The sequence below is a fragment of the Leucopleurus acutus genome, assembly GCF_964270905.1.
Source record: "Leucopleurus acutus genome assembly, chromosome: 16".
NCBI lineage: Eukaryota > Metazoa > Chordata > Mammalia > Artiodactyla > Delphinidae > Leucopleurus > Leucopleurus acutus.
The window spans coordinates 20160452-20182148 of NC_139158.1; the positions used below are offsets into that span (position 1 = coordinate 20160452).

Consider the following 21697-nt stretch of genomic DNA (forward strand, 5'->3'; position numbering starts at 1 on the left):
ATTCCTACTAGGTTAGGGCAATAATCTGAAATTGTATGAGATACAATGCCTTCAGCTGCAAGTAACAGAAAACCCATCTGAAATGGTGTAAGCAGTAAGAGAATTTATTGTCTAACAAGAACAAATTTCCAGAGATAGGACTACATCAAGGTTAGTTAATTCAGTGGCTCAACGACATCATGAAGGACACAATTCCTCTCCATCTTTCCGCACTGCCATTCACAGCACGTCAGCCCTGTCCCTCATGGTCAAAAGACAGCTGCCATAGTTCCAAGCCATGACATGAGGTACTTGAAGAAAAATCCTTTATCCTGGGTCCCCTTCCTTCCTGATTTGTATGCTGTCCTGTGAGAATATGACTCTTGGTACTTACCACAGTCTTCTTGGGACCAAGAGGGGAGATACTGATCTTGGAGGATGGCAGAGCAAATAACTGGGAGAATCCCCAGTCTTTCACGACCCTGTTAAGCCTCTGATTAAACAAACACTTGAATCACCTACCTCCAGACAGCTTAAGTGTTCTACTATTAACAACCAAAGTGTCCTATCTAAAACCACCACCAGAATTGGAAAGCCAGTAACATTTGCTCTACATAGAAGACAAGCATGAAAAACACAATGAAAATTATAATTATTAAATCCCAGCAGCCACATAGCTCTGAGCCTGAGGTTGCCTCATTCTTTTTTTTTTTTTAAAGAGAAATTAGCATGAATTCGAAAGATGTCTGAGACATGGTAGCACCACACTGAGAAATCCTCCTTAACAACCAGAAGAATTAAAAGATAATTGAAGAGGTAAAAAAATATATACATACACACACAGAGACATATTTCCATGATGTTTAATGTCACACACAATTAAAATCTTTGAGTACCACCAGTCATATGATTTAGGTATTTTGAAAAATACAGCCCTGTATTAATAACTCCCAAATATTTACCACCATGCCTGACTTCTCATTATTCCCAACTGCCTTTTGGACACCTACACCTGGATATAGCACAGGTATCACAAACTCAACATAGCCAACGCAGAATTCACTATCTTCACCCCCAAGCCTTCTCCTCTTCTTGAATTTTCTACTGCTCTTTATGGTACCCCTATTCATCAAGTACCCAAATGAGAACTCCCTTAACAGCTGACAATTTTTCATACACTTTTATTGTTCGATGTGCCAGGCAAAGTGCTGCTCTGCCCCACACAGACATTATATCTGATCCTCAGAAATCTTTGTAGAAGGTACACTTACCCTATCATGTACCCCTTTTTAAAAACTAGGAAGCTAAGGATAAGAAATCTGCCTGGGGTCACAGGATCTGAATCCAGATCTAATCCTCTTTTTTCCTACTTCACAAAGCAAACAGAGACCATCAAGCAAGAATTCCTCGACTGGCCTTAAACTTATTTTATTTCCCACTCATTTTCCGTTCTTTTCTCATTTCCACCTGTGCTCTCCGCTCTCATCTCCTGGGAAGCTATCTTCCTTGGAGACACCTTACTTCACTGCGCTCTCGTCAGCACTTAGCGCTTTCAACCTCACCAGGCTGAGGAATCCTGGAGAGCTTTCTCTCTACTTTCAACGTTCTCCTGCCTTCTCTCTGCCTCTCCAAATCTTCTCTTCTCCAAGCTTAACATTCCGAGTCCTTTAACTACTGCCTCTTAACCAGTATCCCTTCTTTCCCTCGCTTCTCCTCCACCCTCGCTGACACTCTTCTTCACTCTCTCACTGCTTCTGCTGCCTCAAAACTCAACTTAGAACTTGAGCTCCTCCGTGCAGCCTCCCAGGACGCTGGGACTCGAGCTGATCCCAGAATCCCCGCCTCTATCACCATTATAGTGCATATCACACTGTGTTATAAATGTTTGATTTATGGACTTTCCTATGAGACTGGGGGCTGCTGGAGGGGAGAGACATGCCTTATTGCTCTGTATTACCCCCTGCACATGAGGGGATGGCCGAATATGCCAGCTGGACCACACTGTGCTATTATTCCTTTTATATTACTCTCCTCTATGTGGATTTTGGAAAATACACAGGAATGTAAATGTCAAGTGAAAAAAAATGCACAACTTAAAAGTTGAGAATTATGTTTTATTTGGCAGACAAAACTGAGTACTTAAGCCCGGAAGACAGCCTCTCAGATGGGTCTGAGGGAAGGCTCCAAAGAGATAAGGGATCCTGAGCTCTTCGCAACAAAATGCAGGTGCAGACTGCGGCCCTCCACCCAATCAGGAGCTCCACAGGATGGGCTGCCCTTTGGTTTTCAGAAGCTGCCAGTGGGCTCCAGTGTGTTGTGTTATGATATCAATGATTTTTTTATTATATTGTTTTTCTTCTTGGTTTTTTCTGTCTTTTTTTTGCGGTATGTGGGCCTCTCACTGTTGTGGCCTCTCCCGTTGCGGAGCACAGGCTCCGGACGCGCAGGCTCAGCGGCCATAGCTCACGGGCCCAGCCGCTCCGCGGCATGTGGGATCCTCCCGGACCGGGGCACGAATCCGTGCCCCCTGCATCGGCAGGTGGACTCTCAACCACGGCGCCACCAGGGAAGCCCTCTTCTTGTTTTTTTTTATATTACATATTTAAAAGGCAGTATCTTTTGTACTGTGAATTTGCAGAAGATGCATAATACACTTTTTTTTTTTTACATCTGTTGGTGTGTATGGTCTGTGTGCTTCTTGTGATGAAAATAAAACCTTTTCTTTATAAATGCAAAAAAAAAAAAAAAGAGGTCAGGGAGGAGCCAGGATATATAGGGGTCTTTGCAACAAAGACCAGGTAGTGGAACATCAAAAGATTACTGTTGGAGCCTGTGCTCCGCAACAGGAGAGGCCACAACAGTGAGAGGCCCGTGACAGGAAAAAAAAAATTACTGTTAATTAAAGAAAACCAGATATCTCGAGTTAATGAATTTAGTGCTTTTCTATTATAGGAAGATGCAAGAGTCTGGGCTCACTGCAATCATTCCTTTGATATGCACCTTAGCTGTCTAGGGCCATCATCCTGTGCTTTCCCATCCCAAGTCCCCTCAGGGTGCACCTTTGGGGGCGGCTGCAGTGGCTGAGGGCTTGGCAGTGGGCAGCCCATTCTCCTCCATCCTGAGTTATGTGGCTGAGAGCTCGATGGCTGCAGCATCCTTTGTTTGCTGATAAGTCAGGCAACATTTTTCACTCACACAAACCACACCTTGATATGTCACTATGCCCTGGCCAAAGGCTGATTAAGGGTCCTGGCAGAATCCTTGAACCACAAGCTTCATAATCAGATGGACTGGGTTTGCCACCCTCTTCAAATACTTCTTAGCGTCAAGTCCTGGGTCAAGTTACTTAATATCGCTGAGCCTCCGTTTCCTCATGGAGGGAAAATGAGACTTATCTCCTAGGGTGCTGCAGACTTTAAATGTGATCATGTGTGAAGCATTAAGCTCGGTGCCTCAAAAATTAGAACAGCTCTTCGGGGAAGTTCTATCATTTCATGGACATGTCTGCTGTATGTGAACCCTTCCTTCCAAATGATGCAAGGACTTCATGCTTTTCAGCCAGTCCTCCCAGCCCAGCAACTCATGCGCACCAAGAAATCAGCTGACTGCAGTCATATGACTACCAAAAGACCTCAGAGCGGAAGCCACTTTCTGAATTCCTTATTCAGGGCCAGAGCTAAAAATCTACAGATGTGCTAACTCCCTCACTGAACAAAAACAATTTATTGAAAATATTTTCTCCCACTAGGGAATTTCCTCATCCTGTCAAGTCTTGCCAGTTTCACCCACTGCTGTAGCAAGCACACTTTCCCAGCTCTGAGGGACGAGCCAGACCACCGTCAAGCACCGCAAACCTGCCTGACCGCTGTTCCCCCTCACTCTGCCAGGGGCCCTCCCCCACCACCACCCCTGCACCAATGCTCTCTCCCACCCCGAGCACTTCACCTTAGTGACTGGGAACTCAGAATCTGACTCAGACAGTCCTGAATTCAATCTGGGCTCTGCAGTTCTCAGGAAAACTCTTTATCCTTACTAAGCCTGTTTCCTCACCTGTGAATGGGGATAATAATAACAGCAAATCTTAGCGGAGGATGAAGATTCAAAGGGATGAAGTTTGTGAAATCCCCAGCTCATTGCAAGCCCTCAAATATTAGCTGTCACTGTCATCACTGTCACAAGCACCATCTCAACGTTCCTTTTACACAATCCTAAACTCAAATCTATGTTTGAATCCTAACTCTATGTAACTTTGGAAAAATTTCTTAACTCTTTGTGCCTCAGTTTTCTCAGCATAAAATGGGAATAATAACAGTAGCAACCTCATGGGGCTGTCGCGAGGATTAAAAGAGTTAATACATGTAAAACATTTAGAACAGTGCCAGGCACATAGTAAGTACTAAATAAACGTCAGCTCGAGTCAGCGGCCTTTGAAAGCCTTATTTGAAGGCGTCCACGAAATGGAAATTTCCCTGGCCTGTCTCCCCAGCTAAAAGAGACCGTGCTGGGGACACATACACTCAAGCAGGAACAGGTCTAGCCCAGATTTCATTTTTCTCTTGAACCTGACTTTTTTTGGTCCCATCTGGAGTGCCCCGGCCTTAGACCCCAAATCAGAGAAGGCCAAAAGGTAAACACAACGAGGCCAACTGTCATTTCAGCCCCCACCTATCGAGGACACCGGAGAATAGAAACACATCCCGAACCCCAGCCCTTGGAAGGCCCAGCTGGAAGCTGACCTCAGCAGACTGCCACCCAGGCTACACGGCCCACCTCCATGCCTGCACCTGAACACCTCCTCCTCCCTCCCTCTGTGCTGATTCTGTTCATGAAACGCTTCTTTCTCAACCCACATGATCCCCCAGGAAAACCAGTTCTTTGTCTGCACAAGAGGGACAGCTCTCTGCCAGCACTTGACACAGCGCTGGAACACTGCACCCAAGTGACAGGCCAGGCCAGGCAGCTCCATTTGAACCAATAATTCCATTTTAAAAAACTCTTATCCCACACTTAGAATTCTATTTGGAAAAATAACTCTTATCAGTGATAATGTTTAAGGCTCAAAGATGACCATCAAAATAATCTTGGGATAGTGTGATGGGGTGAGAATAAAACATCTAATTATAAAGAATTCAAAACCATGCATTTATATCATCTCTAAAAATAAATAAAGCCTCAACAGTCCATGGACCTCAAAAGTCAACTTCATGAGCCTCCAGCACCTCTTGTCTATACTTTTCACAATGACTTTCAAACTGTGTTGACCATCACCCACAGTGAGAAACACATTTTACATCTGACCCAGTTCACACATGCCTATATATGTATACATGAAATAGAAGTTTTATGCAACGATACTTATGAGTGTCATGCATTCTATTTTCAAGTTTATTTTTTCATGGTGTTCATGACCTACGAAACTGATTTCATGACCCTCAAATGAGCGATGATCCACAGTTTAAAAAACACATTTAAAGGAATTCAAGAAAACTCTCTCCAGAGCGGAGCTGCAAGGAGGTGTAAAGGTGAAGGTCAAGGCACCTCACGGAGTCCAGGCTCAGAATAAAGAGGGAATCTCCTGTGACTCAGGAGAGCAGGGTAGAGGGAAAGTAAGGGGAGGTATGTGAATCCAGGTCTCCTCCCAGGTAGCTAAGTGACCTTGGGCGAGCCATTCCCGTGTCCTACTTGGATTAAGGCTCTCTGTAAATGGTATTTCAGTGCTGGAAGATACGGGCTATGAATCTACATAGCAACTAAATCAGTTCTGGGAAGAGGCCAAGGATGCAGGCCCACAGGGTTACTAAGAGTCAAGAAGACACGGTTTGGAACGTTCAACCTCTAAGAGAGAACCGGAAGCATGTTGTGGACCCCACAGAGCATCCCCTAGACCCCACTCACACCTGTAGGGCCAGGACACTCCCTGCTGGGAGTGCTGAAGGCCGATGATCCCCAGATGCATCCTCCCTGGGACTCTTCCCTTAAAGAAGCTGCCTTGCCCAAGGTAATGCCAGCTCCCCAGAGCAGCCCACAGCCAGTGCCCACTTGCTGTGGGTCCCCACTGTTCCAGTTCTGAAGGGCCATCCCAGCTCCAGCCATGGGATTGGCTTCGGCCTCTATTACAACTATTGCACTGCAGTTTAACTTCTCTCTTCCCTGCCTCCCTCCATCCCTTACAGGTGTCGTTCCCAAGAGCTCCTCCTCCCATAAGCCACCTGTTTGTAAACTTCATCTTTGAAGACAAAGCAGCAATGACATTGGCTAGAGTCACAGGAGGAGACTGAAGTAAAAATGGTGCCTTTAAGACACTTCTCAAAGGTATTTTTGAGAATTGTTTTTCAGAACTAACATTTAACAAGCAATCCTATGTTCCTTGCATGCCAGGTCTCATTCAATCCACACGGCATCCTAGGAGGTGGGCTCTGTGCTGTCACCTGCATTTCACAGATGAGGAAACCAGAGATTAAAGAGGTTAAGAAAGGCACCCAAGCCCTCGAATGTGCAGCAATGGAGCTGAGGTCTGAACCCATGCCCTCGACCTCATCCCACTCCACTGCAGCTCTGTGATCACATGTGCCACACCGGATGACACGGATTCACTCACATCTGTTTCTTTCTCAGATCTCTCCCTCCTCAAGGGCAGGGGCCTCATGTTATGAATCTTAAGCACTTAGTGTAGTACCAAGTCCACAGCAGGACCCGGGTGGTAGTAATGACAATACTTGGTGGTGTATTCAGTAGTGATGGTGGTGGTATTCGATAGTGATGGTGGTAGTAGTCAGTGTTTCATGTGCACTAAGCCTGGGCTGTGCCCTTTACGTAAAGCATTTGGCCCTTTCACTTCCCTATGACTTGAGTCCTGTTATTAGGTGTAAGCGGTGAGCGCTCACTCGGGACCTACCGCAGATTCAAGGTCAGTCCAGCAGATGCACACTGTACTGGAACTAAGCAGTCATGAGGGCCACGTTGAAACTGGTCTATTAGGTCCCCAAAAATGCCACATGGTATATGCAGCTTCTCCCATCAAGAGGAAGAGTCTCTTCCCCCCTCTCTTTCCTCCTTTATTTCTGGGATGGGCTTGTGTTTCCCTTTCACTCATAGAATATGGGAGCAATGACACTGTGCAAGTTCTGGGCCTAGAGTTCAAGAGGCTGGGCCCCTGCTTGTGCACTAGGAATGCACCCACCACCACGTGACCAAGCTTGGGCCAGCCCACTGAAGATGAGAGACCACCTGGAGAAAGGCTCCAGGTGGCCCAGGTGTCCTAGCTGAGGCCCCAGACACGGGTGAGCCCAGCCACGAACAGCCAGTCCTTGCCTAGACCAGAAGGACCACGCAGCTGAGCCCAGCCCAAATGACTGACGCACAGAAACAAGAGCAAAATAAAATGGTGGTGATTTGAAGCCACTAAAGGTTTGAGGTGGTTCGTTAAACACCAGATAATTGTGTCCAGTCAAATTAGGTGTTCAGTCAAACATCCAAAAGTAGAACTACCGAAAGATTCTTCCGTAGGAGAGATGACAAATAAGCAAAAGACTTTCCCAAAAAAAGGTGAGCTTATTCCTGACTCAAATGAAAGCGTTTGTGATGTCCACTGACAACTAGAAGCAGCAAGAATTCTGAATGGCTGGAAAACTGGAAATTCTGACAAGAACCAGATTGTTCTACCAGCTAAAAGTAAGAAGAGTGTCTCTTTATTTCACTCTAAGCAACACAAACAGACTGTGTTCTCCCCCTAACATCCCCTCCTGTGTTTGATAAGATAAAGAGGTCTAGAGTTTCACCTCTCAGGTTTAAAGAAGTCAAGCTAGAGGTAAAATTGGATACACCAGCTCCAAGGAAGTCAGAGGAAACCATGGCTTTGCGGACTAGAGTAGGGTTTGCTGTTCTCGACACTTACCTGTTTTCTTTTGCTCCCGAGCTGGTCAACACGCAGTTGACGCAGCCCTGCGCCCAAGCTCCGGCCACGAGAATGTGAGTAGAAGTGTTATGTGTCCCTTCCTGGCTGAAGTGGCTCTGAAATGAATGTGCTTTCTTGTGTTCCTTCTCCCCACCCACCTGCCCAGTGGAGAGTGACCTGGAGCCCTGGATGACTGGGCGGGAGGCTGCCTGACCAGCATCGCCTGCAGTGGTCTGTGCCGTGAGTGAGAAATAAATCCCTTCCTCTCAAGCCAGAGGTTTCAAGGCTTATCTGTTATAGTAGCTTTCATAGATTCTGACTAATACCTTAGCAAATAGAGAATGTTTTAAATGCAAGCCCTAAAAGCAGTTTACGAGCTCAAGTTTTCCTGGTATTAACAGAGCTACATTACTGGCTGGGAAAACTGTCAGAATGTCCTGGCTTCTTTGTTCTACAGTTTGCAACCCACGGGCAACATTGAAATGCGAAGCAGATGTCCCCCCAAAAAGGCAAACAGCACCATCCCTCAATGGGTGACTGCAGAAGGTGCTCGTCTCCTGTACAGATTTCACTTCTGTGGGCAAAACTGAAAAAGTCCCCACTAACATTTCTCAGATTCCCAGTGACTTAAAACTATGTACTTTTTTTTTTTTTTTGGCCACGCCGTGTGGCTTGTGGGATCTTGGTTCCGCGAGCACGGCTTGAACCTGGGGCCTCGGCAGTGAAAGCTCAGAGTCCTAACCGCTGGACCGCTAAGCTGTTTCTGTTAAAGTGGAATATACGTTAACAGAAAAGTGGGTACATGTCTAGAGCTCAATGGATGGTCACAATCTGAATCCACCATGTAACCAGCACCCAGATCAAGAAACAACATCGCCAGCACCCTAGGAGCCCCTCTCAGTCCCCACCAGTCCCCCTGTGGGTAATCACCATCCTAACTGCTATCGCCTATGCTTACTTTCACCTGTCCCTGAACTTCAAGCGCATGGACTCATACAGAACGTACTGGCATTTTAACTCACAGGTTGTGAGAGTCATCTATGCTGTGTATAGCTGGAGTCTGTCCATTTTCGTTGCTGTATAGTATTCCATTATGTACCCACTATTCTACTCAGATGGCCATGTCAGTAGCCTCCAGTTTATATTACGTGAAAGGTAATTATCCTCACTCCAGTCCACCAGGGTCCCAAAGAAGGGACTTCAGTGGAGAAACTCTTTATCTTCACAGTGAAACATGGCCAAAGCCTGAGGCTGTGCCCAAAGTTAAGACTGCAGCATTCGCGTACTTCTGAAAATCACTTCTCAACAGGCTTTAATGAGGGCAATTTTTTTTTTGGTTCAAACAAAAATGACCAGAGCTTGTAAACTAGCAAGTGATAACACTCTTTATAAAAATCACAGATCAAGCTATACCAAAACTAGCACCAAAAGCCAAATCCAATGACTCCCTCAATGGAGTTATCCTCCCCCATACCATTCACTCATTTAAAAAGTATCTACAAGCACATACCATGTGCCAGGTAGGGAGCCAGGTACTCCAGAAACAACAGGAAATGAGACAGATGTGGTCCCTACGCTCACGAAACTTACATTCTTGTGGGCAAGACAAACACCAAACACTCAAATAAATATACAATTAGGAAATGTAAAAGTGACAAGGGGTTATGAGACTACAAGGGGGAACGTGATTTGGAAGATCAGGGAAGGCTTCTCTGAAAAAGTGACATTTGAGCTAACTTCTGAAGGAGAAGTAGGAGGCGAGTGGGGGAAGAGGAAAGGGAAGAGCGATTCAAGCTGAAGACAGAGCAGGTGCAAAAGCCCTAGGCTGGGCAGCAGGGCTGTGTCATACTGAGAAAGACCACCAGTTGGGTCTTCAGCCAGAAAGTGAAATGCAAGTGGAAGCATGGTACAAGGGGAGGATTGTGAGGGCCCAGATCAGGCAACCTTGTAACTGGTGTTAAGGATTCTGGACTTAACCCTGGGAAAAAGAGAGCCAGCCACCAAAACAGAGACCTCTAACCAAAATAGAAAACGGTCCCTCACCACCCTATATGCCAATCCTGCATCCCTAAGTGTACTGGTGCCCCAGATAGACTTATTAATGCCCCCAACCATACATTTTGCCACACACACAAAAAAATCCAGATAACTATCAAAATTCTCAGTGGCTGCTTTGCCTAAACTGTAAAGAATGATCCCCCCCGCCCTTAGGGAGGGAAGGTCTTCAAAATAGGGCTATTCCATAAAACTCCATCACGACAAGAGACAGTCCTGCAGAGCTCACCCTCTACCTTCACCCACATTATTAGCTAGCTTCTTCAACCCAAAAGAGCACATGAACATCCCACACAGAGGCTGAGGGGACCCCCAAATTTTAAAGGTGAGCTGGTCAGAAATCTATTTGAAGTTGAAACGCCATCAACACGTTTCCAAAATGAGGCAGCAGGTGGGGCAATCACAGATTTCAATTCAGCTTTCTGAGGTTTCCCACAAAATTAAAGCATCAAAACCCAGGAAATTGAAGCACAGAAAGCACTGCGCTCACCCATGTTCAAATCACGTCTCTGACGGCAGCTGAGCCCTCCTCCCCCAGATCCATTGTCAGTTTCCCTGCGTGCTCTTGGCCACGGCATGTAAGCACATTCATTCTTGCATCATGTCCTTGACTCGGGAGCATTCATCCTGCCTCCCAAGACTATAAACTCAGTAAGGACAAGACGGTGCCCAGCCCTAGAAATCATGGAAACGGCCCTGTTTATCAAGGACTCACTGTATGTCAGGCAAGGTGCTCAGGAAACACCTGCCGTGTGCCCTGTAAACTAGGTTCTGTCACTGCCTTTGTCCTCTGGAAGAACCACAAGTTCCAAGAGTTTAAGTAACATGTTCAAGGTCCCATAGCAAGAAGCCAAGACTTATACCCATGCCTTTCTGTCTCCAAAGCACAAGTTCTTCACCACCGGTGCAGCATGTGCTCAATAAACACGAGCTGGGTGCATGATAGCAGGAGAGAAGGAGAAAAGGAGTGGGAGGATTCCTTCTAGAGAAAAAAATCGCTTCTGTGGCCCTCTACGATGAAGGATGCAGTGAAGAGCAATATCCCTATGGTCAGAACCATAAAAATAACCCAGTAACCATCTCCCAAAATAGGACAATCAACAGTATGACTGACACGAAAGTCCAAACGTCTCTTTAGGATGTGAAAAATGGCAGCAGCTCCTAGATGCTCTGGGAACGCTCCCCCGCTGCTTCTAAGTGGTCATTTCCGCTCCTCTTACCTGACTTCCAACCCTACCAGCCTGGAATTTCAGGATCTGAGTCACGGCAATTATGGCTTCAGAATGCATCTCATGCTCTTTTTCAAACATTTGGCCATTTCACTCACCCACACACATCCCGCGCGACAGCAGTGACAACAGCCACTTCCTAGTCACTATGCTGCCTTCACGAGGTCCAGACCCCCGACAGGACGTTCCCCTCCCACCAGCTCATCCCTCACACACCCTCCTTCCTGTTCCCCGCATGAGCCCCTTTCTCTCCTCCCGGGCTCCACTTGTGCTGTCCTCTGCCTGAAACACCCTCCCCGGCCCCCGCCCCCATGTCAATCTGGGAACTCCTACTCCTGCTGGAAGATTGTTCCCAAATGTCAGCTCCTGTGTGGAATCTTCTCCACCCCTCCTAGGAGTAAGGATGTCATTCAAAGCTTTTTCACGCCCTCGGTGTAACACTTCTCATTTATGTACCAGAAGTAATTGGCCATGTGCTGTTCTCCCCTCAAAAGACGAGGGAGATTTTCAAGGGCAAGCATGGTGTCTTATTCCTCTCCAAAGCCCGTATTGGAACCTGACATTATACAATATATTTCTTCTAAGTTATTTGTTAATTGCTATTCTTCTACTAAAATGTATTAATTGCTATTCTTCTACCAAACGTCTCTGAGGGCAGGGATTCTGTCTTGTTCACCGCTCTAGTTCCAGTGCTTAGAACAGTACCTGATACGTGGTAGGCACTCAATAAATATTTACTGAATGAATGGACAGATGGACAGATGGCTAGATGGATGTGGAAATGGATGGATGGATGGATGGATGAATAGATGGATGATGGATGGAAAAACAACTGGGTGGATAGAGGAATGGATTGGTGGGTGAGTGGGAAGATGGATGGATAGATGGATGGGTGGATAAAGGCAGAATCATGTTTCACCAGCCCAGGGTCACAAAGCCATGGAGAAACAAAGCCAGGATAGGAAATCAGGTCTGTTTGATATTTGAACCTTCATTCTCAAGCCCCATTTTTACTGCCTATCTAGAAGCCCAAAGTCTGGTCACTGGCCAGTGGCAAGGTAAAGGAAGAGTCTAGAATTCACCCCAGGAACATGGTTATTGTTGAGCAAAGTTAATTTCCATTTACTTAGCAAATGCCAAGACTCAATAAGGGGGATCAGAACCCTCCTAGTCTGGGTCTGAGTTCCCCTTCTGACCGGGTAGGGCAAATTTCTGCATGTGGGCTGAGGGAAAAAGAGACCTCCAAGAGATACAGACAAGCAGGCCAAGGACAATGAAAAGGTAACAACAACAGCAACGATAACAACGGTAATATTAAAAGACTGACATTCCTGAATAAAGGCTACCGTCTCTTCCAGAGCCTGCAGTTGCTGTGCTTTTCAATCCTCTGCAACACAGAGCTTCCTTCCAACACCAAACATTTCCAGGGAAGACACTGAACTCCCCTTCCCTACTCACAAGGAGGAAACGCCAGTAAGAAACCAGGCCCAGAGGTAGAAGAGCATGAGCTCAACGTTAGGTAAAAGTGGGTTACTGGTAGAAACGAACACATCTTTATGTTCCCACAATTCCCTGTAGTCCCTTTATAATAAAAACAATAAAGTACATTTACGAAGTACCCAGATTTGCATTAGAGAGACTGAGACTTTCTCCTTGAAGGAATCAGAAAAATGGAAAGAGAATTGACAAAGGATCTTTTTCTACATGTGAGTCAATGCTGCTTATTGTGAAACTACTTAAAAATTATCTTCCAAATAAAAGAAGACACACTGCCTAAACCAATGGAATAAATGGTTGTAGAAAATCAGACATGGACCCAGGATGAGGAAGGTATTCAGGAGAAAATGCAAGTAATCCTGTGCCCCTGTAAACTGGCTTTCAGCTCACAAATGCCTTTCCCTGATAGATTTTGCTCCTCTCTCTCTTTTTTTAATTGAAGTAGAGTTGATTTACAATGTTGTGTTGGTTTCTGGCGTACAGCAGAGTGACTCAGTTATACACTTTAATATCTTGTAATAAACTATAATGGAAAAGAATCTGTGTGTGTATACACATATATAACTGCTCTCTCTTTTTATTTATTCTCAATCTATTGCCTCAGGCTTGCCCCTCCACCTCTGAAATGATCTGATTTTTCTCCTGTAGAGCAGCCACCTCGAACTGCAACCCCTGAACAAAAAGGAAGTCAGCTCATTATGAGTTATTAGCTAAGAGGAGATGACGTTCTCTGTCTGTCAAACTGAGAAAGAAGCCATCTTAATGTAACTGCCTAATTCTACTAAATATTCATCTTACTTGCAACCATGGCACAAATAAAGATTCAGGGCTTCTCCACAGAATGTCACAGAGATAAGACCTCCTGCACATCTTTATCCAGGTTATAAGCAGCTTCACAATACAGATTTTTAGCTCTGGCTCCTTGACAACTCAGACTTTCTCCAATTACCTCAAAGAATGAGAAGTTGTCTGTTTTTTGTTTTTTGTTTTTGTTTCTGTGCGGCATGTGGGATCTTAGTTCCCTGACCAGGGGTCGAACCCGAGCCCCCTGCATTGGAAGCGCAGAGTCTTCACCACTGGACTGGCAGGGAAGTCCCTGGTTTTTGTTTTTAATTCCCAGGCCAAAGAATTCCCTGACTCCACTCCAACCCTTACATAGGTTAGCATCCCCTACACATTCCCATAGCACCCTGTACATTTCCTTCTAAGTACTTAACAAGAGTGAAATTAAATATCGGTGCAATGCTTTGTAGACTGTCTCATCTCCCCCATTACACTGTAAGCTCCACGACAACAAGGATCCTCTCAATCTCATTCACCCTTGTATTCCTGCCATCTAACATAACTCCTGACACAGAGAGCTTAATGAGTGAATATTTTTTGGAAGGATGGATGGATGGATGGACAAATGGAGGTATGTGGTAAATATACAAATTTCCTACCAGATTGTCAAGCAGCCATCACACCTCCAAATACCACATGTAAACATCATGACTTTTATATACTCTATAAAAAAGCTATCACACAATTTCAATGGAGAGATAGGATAAGTGAAGTCAAAGAATCCTTGAGATTAGATCAAATGCCAAGAATAAGGGACCAAGCTTTTGAACACATCAGCCAGAGATGATGAACTGTTCAGCTGATCCCCCTCCCCACCCAAGAATTAATTGGACTGCAAAGACAAAAGACCAGAGGATTAAAAATTGTACTTAATAATTTAACGACCTGTAGCTGAAAAGCATCAAAAGGAGATGCATAATCTCAAAATGGTGACGTACTGATCTATTTGCGTGTGTGTGCACGTGTGTGTGTACGTGTGTGCATGTGTAGAGAAAGAAAGAGACAGACAGAGGAAAGAGGACCCCAACAGCAAGAACGTGTACAATTTATTTTCAAACCTTTGGTTTACCTTTTGACCAGTTAACTTCTCTATATCTTTTTCTTTATTGACCCAGATACACTATAAACATGCTATATCTGGTTCTGGGCAGTACCTGAAGTATCACTGGTACTCAGAAATAATATATTTTTTAATGAGTTTCTAATAACTGGTATATCATATCAACTAGATTTTCAAAGGTCATATTTTCCATATTTACTTGGAAAGGCATTCTGTTGCCCAGTGACAAAGCTTCAAGCTTTCTCTGAGTGTTCTACAGCTCAAAAGGAATTGGCTGCTGCCTCTTCAACAAATCAACCCTCCTTCTTGCTAAGACCCAGCATTAACCTATCCTTCAAATTTTTTATTTCATTTGGGACTTTGAGCCCCAAATCCCACTTCAGGTGGAAAAAATTAAAAAGTCAAACCAACAAACACAAATTCAAAAAGCCTCTGCCTTTTATCCACAGGGAACCCCCAGGACACATTAAGAAGAGCCAAGAGATAAGTGGAGCCTCACTCACAGGCCTCTGGGATCTGCTTCCGAGAAGGGAGGGAAGTGGAAGAATAGAGGCTTGACTGCACACAAAAAAGGCCCTATTTATGATTCTACTGAGAAAGTTCAACCTGAAATTCAGGATATCATAGTTCCTAGGGAAAAATATGCCAAAAATAAAATGAACCTTCAATTCATCTTTGACTACTGTTTTTAAAAAGTACATATTCTAATCTCAAAGTGTTAACTAAAGACTAAAATAAACTTGTATCCTGTAAAGTCGATGTTGATGAAACTAGCAATGGTTGTATTCATGCAATACTTTGGGGATTTTTAAGAATAATGTCTATTGGGCTTCCCTGGTGGCGCAGTGGTTGAGAGTCCGCCTGCCGATGCAGGGGACACAGGTTCGTGCCCCGGTCCGGGAAGATCCCACATGCCGCAGAGCAGCTAGGCCCGTGAGCCATGGCCACTGGGCCTGCGCGTCCAGAGCCTGTGCTCCGCAACGGCAGAGGCCACAACAGCGAGAGGCCCGTGTACCGCAAAAAAAAAAAAAAAAAAAAAAGAATAATGTCTATTAGAAGGCTTAAAAAAGCACAGGGAACTATATTCAATGTCCTGGGATAAACCATAATGGAAAAGAATGTGTAAAACAAGAATGTCTCTATGTGTGTAACTGAGTCACTTTGCTGTACAGCAGAGATTGGCACAGCATTGTCAATCAACTCTACTTCAATTAAAAAAATAAAATTTAAAAAAAGAAGGCTTAAAAACTTGTTTTCTAATCTATACAAGAAAGGAAAGAGCTGGTTTACTCATTATAGTCATCAATGCTAGGTCTACATAGTCAGAAAATTAGTGCACTGGGGTTCTTCTAGAGGGTCCATGGCAAGTTTAGATTTTTCTCACAAGAAGGGTGAAAAAAGACAATCTAAACAAGCTGGCTATCTGGGGCTAGACTCACTGGTGTCACCTAAAGTCTATGAAGAAACATACCAAAGAAGAAACCCATCTAAATACACGAAAGAGACATAGTCATTTAATGAGTTCCCAAATTAACTCTCTTCCTCTTTTGACACAGTTTCCTACAGCTAATCAAGTAATAACGATCATCTCACTTAGAGTTATTGATAGTGGATATTTCTCTTGTACCACCCCATTACTCCTTACCACAACCCTATGAGGTAGGTACTATTAGCCCATTTCACAGATGAGAAGACCGAGGCCACTACAAATGGATGACTTGCCCAAGTTCACACAGTAAGTAGGTGGCAGAGCACAGATTCAAACGCAGTTCTGACTCCAATCCCATGCTAGGAATTCTGAATCCCTATATTTTATTGCCTCCCTATTTCTAATTAAGTGACTTCCTTAAAAAAATTTTTTTTCTCTCTGCCCAACTGTAGAGGTTTCTTTGGGCAAGAGCCTAATTCCACCCAAAGCCTTGTCTTAATTACAATGACAGCACAAATGTTGGTCCGTGGCTCCTCTAAAGAATGCCACAGGGCTTCCCTGGTGGTGCAGTGGTTGAGAGTCCGCCTGCCGATGCAGGGGACACGGGTTCGTGCCCCGGTCCGGGAAAGATCCCACATGCCAAGGAGTGGCTGGGCCTGTGAGCCATGGCCGCTGAGCCTGCGCGTCCAGAGCCTGTGCTCCACAACGGGAGAGGCCACAGCAGTGAGAGGCCCACGTACCGCAAAAAAAAAAAAAAAAAAAAAAAAGAGTACCACAGAGAGAAGTCTGCCTTGCTTATCTGAGCAGTCCTATTTCTAATCCAGAATTTAGGGGGTTTCATAATAGAGATTCTCAGCTCCAGTCCCCTGTCACCAGAGACATTCTTAAACTACCTCACAGAGAATGGTTTTATAGAAAATACAGAGTGGAAACAAAAAGGGAGAAATTATGTAGCAGTCAATCTAGAGTTCTGTACAAAAGCAAGAAAGTCTATTCTTAAACTCCCCTGAGCACACAGAAATCCACAATCTCCCATGGCTTACGGACTTCCCATCCTTCCTCTCTCAAGCCATCTCAGCACCGCCAATTTCCATGGCAGCACCATGGAGCGCGGGGCTCAGTGGTTTCTTTGCCTTATGATCATCCTACACAACTCCTACCCAAGAAAGGCAGGGACTAGATCCTCTTTCCACTTCTACTTTTTTTTGTGTGTGTGGTACGCGGGCCTCTCACTGCTGTGGCCTCTCCCGTTGCGGAGCACAGGCTCCGGACACACAGGCTCAGCGGCCATGGCTCACGGGCCCAGCAGCTCCACGGCACGTGGGATCCTCCCGGACCGGGGCACGAACCCGTGTCCCCTGCATCGGCAGGCGGACTCTCAACCACTGCGCCACCAGGGAAGCCCTCCACTTCTACTTTTGAAATGGAAAACCCCCCACCATAGCTTTTATCTGGGAACACGGCTACCTGAAATTAACCTTACATTTCCCGCATACTCCTTTGCAGCAAGGTGGGGGTATGTGATTAAGTTCTAGCTAATAGCATATAGGCAGAAGTATCAGAGGCAACTTCCAGGACAGTGAGCATGTGTCCTTCACCTTTCTTCTGTACCTTTCCTCCTCCTGCTGGCTGAAATAAGGCTGTGATGACTGGGGAGTCCAGCATCCTTCTTGGACTCTGAAATAATTTTCACTCCTGGGATAGTAGAGCAGAAAACTGAAAGGAACATAGCACCTTGGGCTCTGAACTTCTGACTTTGGTGAGAGAATAAAACCGTATGTATTTTCTATAACATACTGATCCCATTTTAATTAGATTCACTTTAAGAGGAAACATGCGGTACAAAAATGCTCAGATAAGGAACTCCTCTCTGATTTCAAAACTAGTCCCAGGTATCTCTGAGCACATCTGAGGATAATCTGTCACCTTCCGGGATATCCCTAAGCATGAGATCCTAAGCATCTCAATTTCAAGGGCTGTCAATTTGCCCCTTCCCCTCTCTTGCTCCTTCCCACTCCAGCCCAAATGGAATTTACTACCAAAGCAGTGACACAGGGCGACCAGATGTTCACAGCTGGATTTAGACTCTCACCTGGCAGCCAGTTGCATAGCAAAGCAACCCTGCAGAGCCAGTCTCCTCTCACACCAGCTACCCCACCACTGGGTTACTTTGGAGACAATCATAGGAGCTGATACTTTCTGAGTGCTTAGTCTGTGCTGAACTCTGTGCAAGCACCTTATATACTTGGAGCCGCTCAGCAATTTTTTAAGGTAGGTATTGTTACATGGACCCATTTTATACACAAGGAGCCTGAGGTACAGAGAGGCTAAGTAAAATGGCTGGGAAGTCTCAAGCCAAGATTCAAACTCACAGTGGTAGCCTGATAGCCTGTGCACATGTTCACTACCCTACACTGCCTCTCAGGAAGAGGAGAAAAAGAAAGGCAATTAAAAAAAAAAAATTTAAACATGCCTACCTCTAAAGCTGCCATATTTCATTAGAAACTTTAAGTCTGCTTTACTCACTGCACCAGAAAATGCCTACCGTTTTCCTGGCTTTGAAAAAACAGATCTGCTGTTTCAGATGTGTCATTACCTGCACACTGAGAAGTTAACTTTCCCAACCGTTGATAACTGCAGAGCAGGTGGGACAGAAAATCAGCAATAAAAATGTTCAAAAATCACCCCTGACCTCAGCAAGAGACAAAGACAGAAACCGATTCATGGAAGTGAGAGGTAACCTCAAAGGTCTTCTACGTGTCCCCACACTAAGGCACCCCCGGCATTCTGCTTAAGGGGTCAAAGTTCTAGAAAACAATCCAACCATGTGCACCAAGGCTGAAATTATTGCCATTTAAAGGAACATGGGAAGTCCTCTGGTGCAGTGCGTGAAATTGGGGCTCCAAACCTTGGTAAAAGAGGGCAGGGGTTGGGGGTCTACGAGGCTCACTGGCTGAGCGGGCTCTGCCCAGATCTCAGGTGAGAGGTCATATAAGTCTCCGAAGAAACCAGTGCCACACTGCCAGCACTCTACGTAACTGACAATGCCACTCACTCTCATCAGGGATCACTTTACTTTTCTCTGGAGGGTGGAGGTGCTACAACAGAACTGTCAGTCAGTGCTAAGTCACATCTCAGACTCTTTAACATTCAAATGTTTTCTTCCCCTGATCTAAACCCAGATCGCCAGGGCAATCAACTTGCCCCTAAGACACTCCCCAGAAATGTGATATTTCTCACCAAACTCAACCACGTGGACCTGGTCTAAAATGGGGGAAAGGGGGGATCTTCCAGACCAGAGGTTGCAAACTCAAATGCCTTACAGGGGCCAAAAGTGGGTGAAGCGGGCCTGGTTGGGATCGATTGAGACAAAATGATGCAGCATGTGCACCCTGTCCACAAAAACTGCTGCTCTCAGCTCCAAATGATGGTTCTAAAAGGAAAGTGGGACCAATGCTCAGCAAACTTGAAGCTGCAAAGTCAGATACTTCGTGAAATCTCCCAGTTCTAAAATGTTGGCATCAAATTCAAAACATGTTTGACACCCTATGGGCTGAACAAAACTACAGATGATTTGGCATCTGGAGAGCAAATCTGCAACCAGAGACGGCCGAGTCACCACTAGGTTGGGCATCCCTGGCTAGGGTCAAGGATCTCAAACCCGATGCAAAGACCCAGGTAACCAGTCACTTGGAGTCCTTCCTGTATCTAGCCAGAAGAGAGAAAGGGCAATTTAAACCAGGATCTGAGAAGCACTCCAACTGGAACCACTTCTTTCAGAGAGGGAGGAGGCCCAGGGGACAACCACAGTCGCCTTCCTAGGGGATACACCATCTGCAGAGGCAGGAGCCACCTGTAGAGACCTCTATGAGGCAGGGGAAGTGGAAGGACACATGAACAGGAATTGGGGGGGAGGGTATCTCAAGAAGAAGTGGCCAGGCAGGATGGGTTCAAGAGCACCTATTTTGACTCTTCTGGTGCCGGTTAGGGAGAAAGGATGGATGTACTTCCTTGGCCAGCTGAGCCTCCCAGCTCCACTGGTCCTTCCTGGATGGAGCATCTCTGCCCCATGTACACACACCACTTTTAAAGACCTTTCTGTGGTGAACTCCTAGTTTGGGAGGTCACTCTGACAAATGTAATTCCTTCACTCTCTGCCTATCTCAGTCACTTCCAGAAAGTCTTTTTCACCTTCTCCTCCGGCAAACAGCATCCTCAGAACCCCACAGCCTACCTTGGCACTGGAATCCTTGCTTCCCGAAGCCCCTGCAAAAGCAGAAGGAGACATGTCAGGCAGCCCGAGGGGCCCAGCCACCAGTTAGTTCCCCCCAGTCACCCCACTTCCCCCTGCTCCCCTAGCCCAGGTGCAACCTCCCAGCCACAGGCGGGTGCCCAAGAGTCTTCCGCCTCTGGGGGGGAGGGGGTAGGTGGGAGCTCAGCGGTAACCTCCACCTCCCCTCAAAAGGCAGAAGAGAGGAGGCTGCGACCACCAGGTGGCGGGGTGGGGGGAGCGTTTCCGTCTTGGTGGGAGGTGGCGGACAGGCGGGAGTTCTGCCCACAGAGATGCCCGAGTGCCCTCGGGGAAAGAGAAAAAGACGCATTGAGTGGGAGGATGGGAGAGCCCCCGCGGCGATGACATTCCCTGGGGGACTGGAAGGGAGAGAGGACTCCCCATGCCTAGAGGGACCGGGGAGCGGAGAGTCCCCGCAGTGATGTGAAGGGGGGAAACTGAAGAGTGGAAAGGGGAACCCAGGCCCTTAGGGAGAAGCAAGAGATAACACGGGGCGCTGCCCCCGGAGACACTGAGGAGGAGGAAAGAATGCCCCATGCCCGCAGGGAGACAGAGAAAGGACACCCAGGGCGCTGCCCCCAGAAAGGAGGGAAGGGATGAGGGTGCCTCGAGCCCGGAAGGAGACAGAGAGATAGGGAACCCCGCACGAGAGGGCACTCGAGGCGCTGCTCTCCCGGGGAGGGACAGCGGAGCCCTGAGCCCTGTGGAGAAGCGACCCCTTCTCCCCTTCCGAAGCGGAGCGCGACCCCTAGGCGCTCCGAGGCAGCTGGGAGGAAGAGAGGGCACGAGGCACCGCGCGATCGGCTGTCTGGGACCCCGGGGAGCGGGAAGCCGCAGGACTGCCCACGGGGGAGTCCGGGACAGAAGGGTCCGGAGCGGGAGCCCGGGATCTGGTGCCGCGGCGGGGCTTAACCTCCCTCGGAGGCGCGGGGGGCGCGGAGGACGCGAAGAGGGGGTCCCCGCGCGCGGCGCTACCCTCGGAGCCCCGGGAAGGTGCCCTGAGCCGGCGCGTTCTCACCAGATGAAGTCGGTGCAGTGGCTGCAGAAGGTGGGCTGCTTGAAGAAGCGGGCTGTGAATTTGTGGTTCTTCACCTCGTGCACGTTCTTCTGCCGGAGGGCGCCTTTGCGGGCGAAGCGCACCGTGCTCTCCTCGCCCTCGCTCGGCGGCGGCCCCGCAGCCGGGTCAGCCATCTTGCGCGCGGGTAGCGGGAGCCCGAGAGGTGCCGGCCAGGGGCCGCGGTAGCGCGGGCTGCGGGCCCGGGAGGCGCGGGAGAAGGCGGCCGCTCTGCCGCCCGGGGCCGCGGACGCTTCCCCTGCGCCGGCTCTGGCGGCCGCGGCGCGCGGAGCTGGGGCTGTCACTCGCCCAGCTGCAGCCACTCGACCAGCTGCGCTTGGCACCGCTGGCCCCAGCTGCGGGGGA

The 21697-nt window shown here is 47.1% G+C and overlaps 1 protein-coding gene across 2 annotated transcripts in view; it reads right to left on the reverse strand.

Moving 5' to 3' along the window:
- PRKCB (protein kinase C beta) overlaps positions 1 to 21468 on the reverse strand; it is a gene marked incomplete at both ends in the record, with an annotated part of 312013 nt that extends 290545 nt beyond the window's left edge. For both annotated transcript variants that reach the window (XM_082856532.1, XM_082856531.1), the window contains 2 exons: positions 20221 to 20252; positions 21296 to 21468. In XM_082856532.1, coding sequence (XP_082712658.1) covers positions 20221 to 20252; positions 21296 to 21468 — 205 coding nt within the window. The remainder of the gene's footprint in view (positions 1 to 20220; positions 20253 to 21295) is intronic.
- Positions 21469 to 21697: the final 229 nt, after the last annotated feature.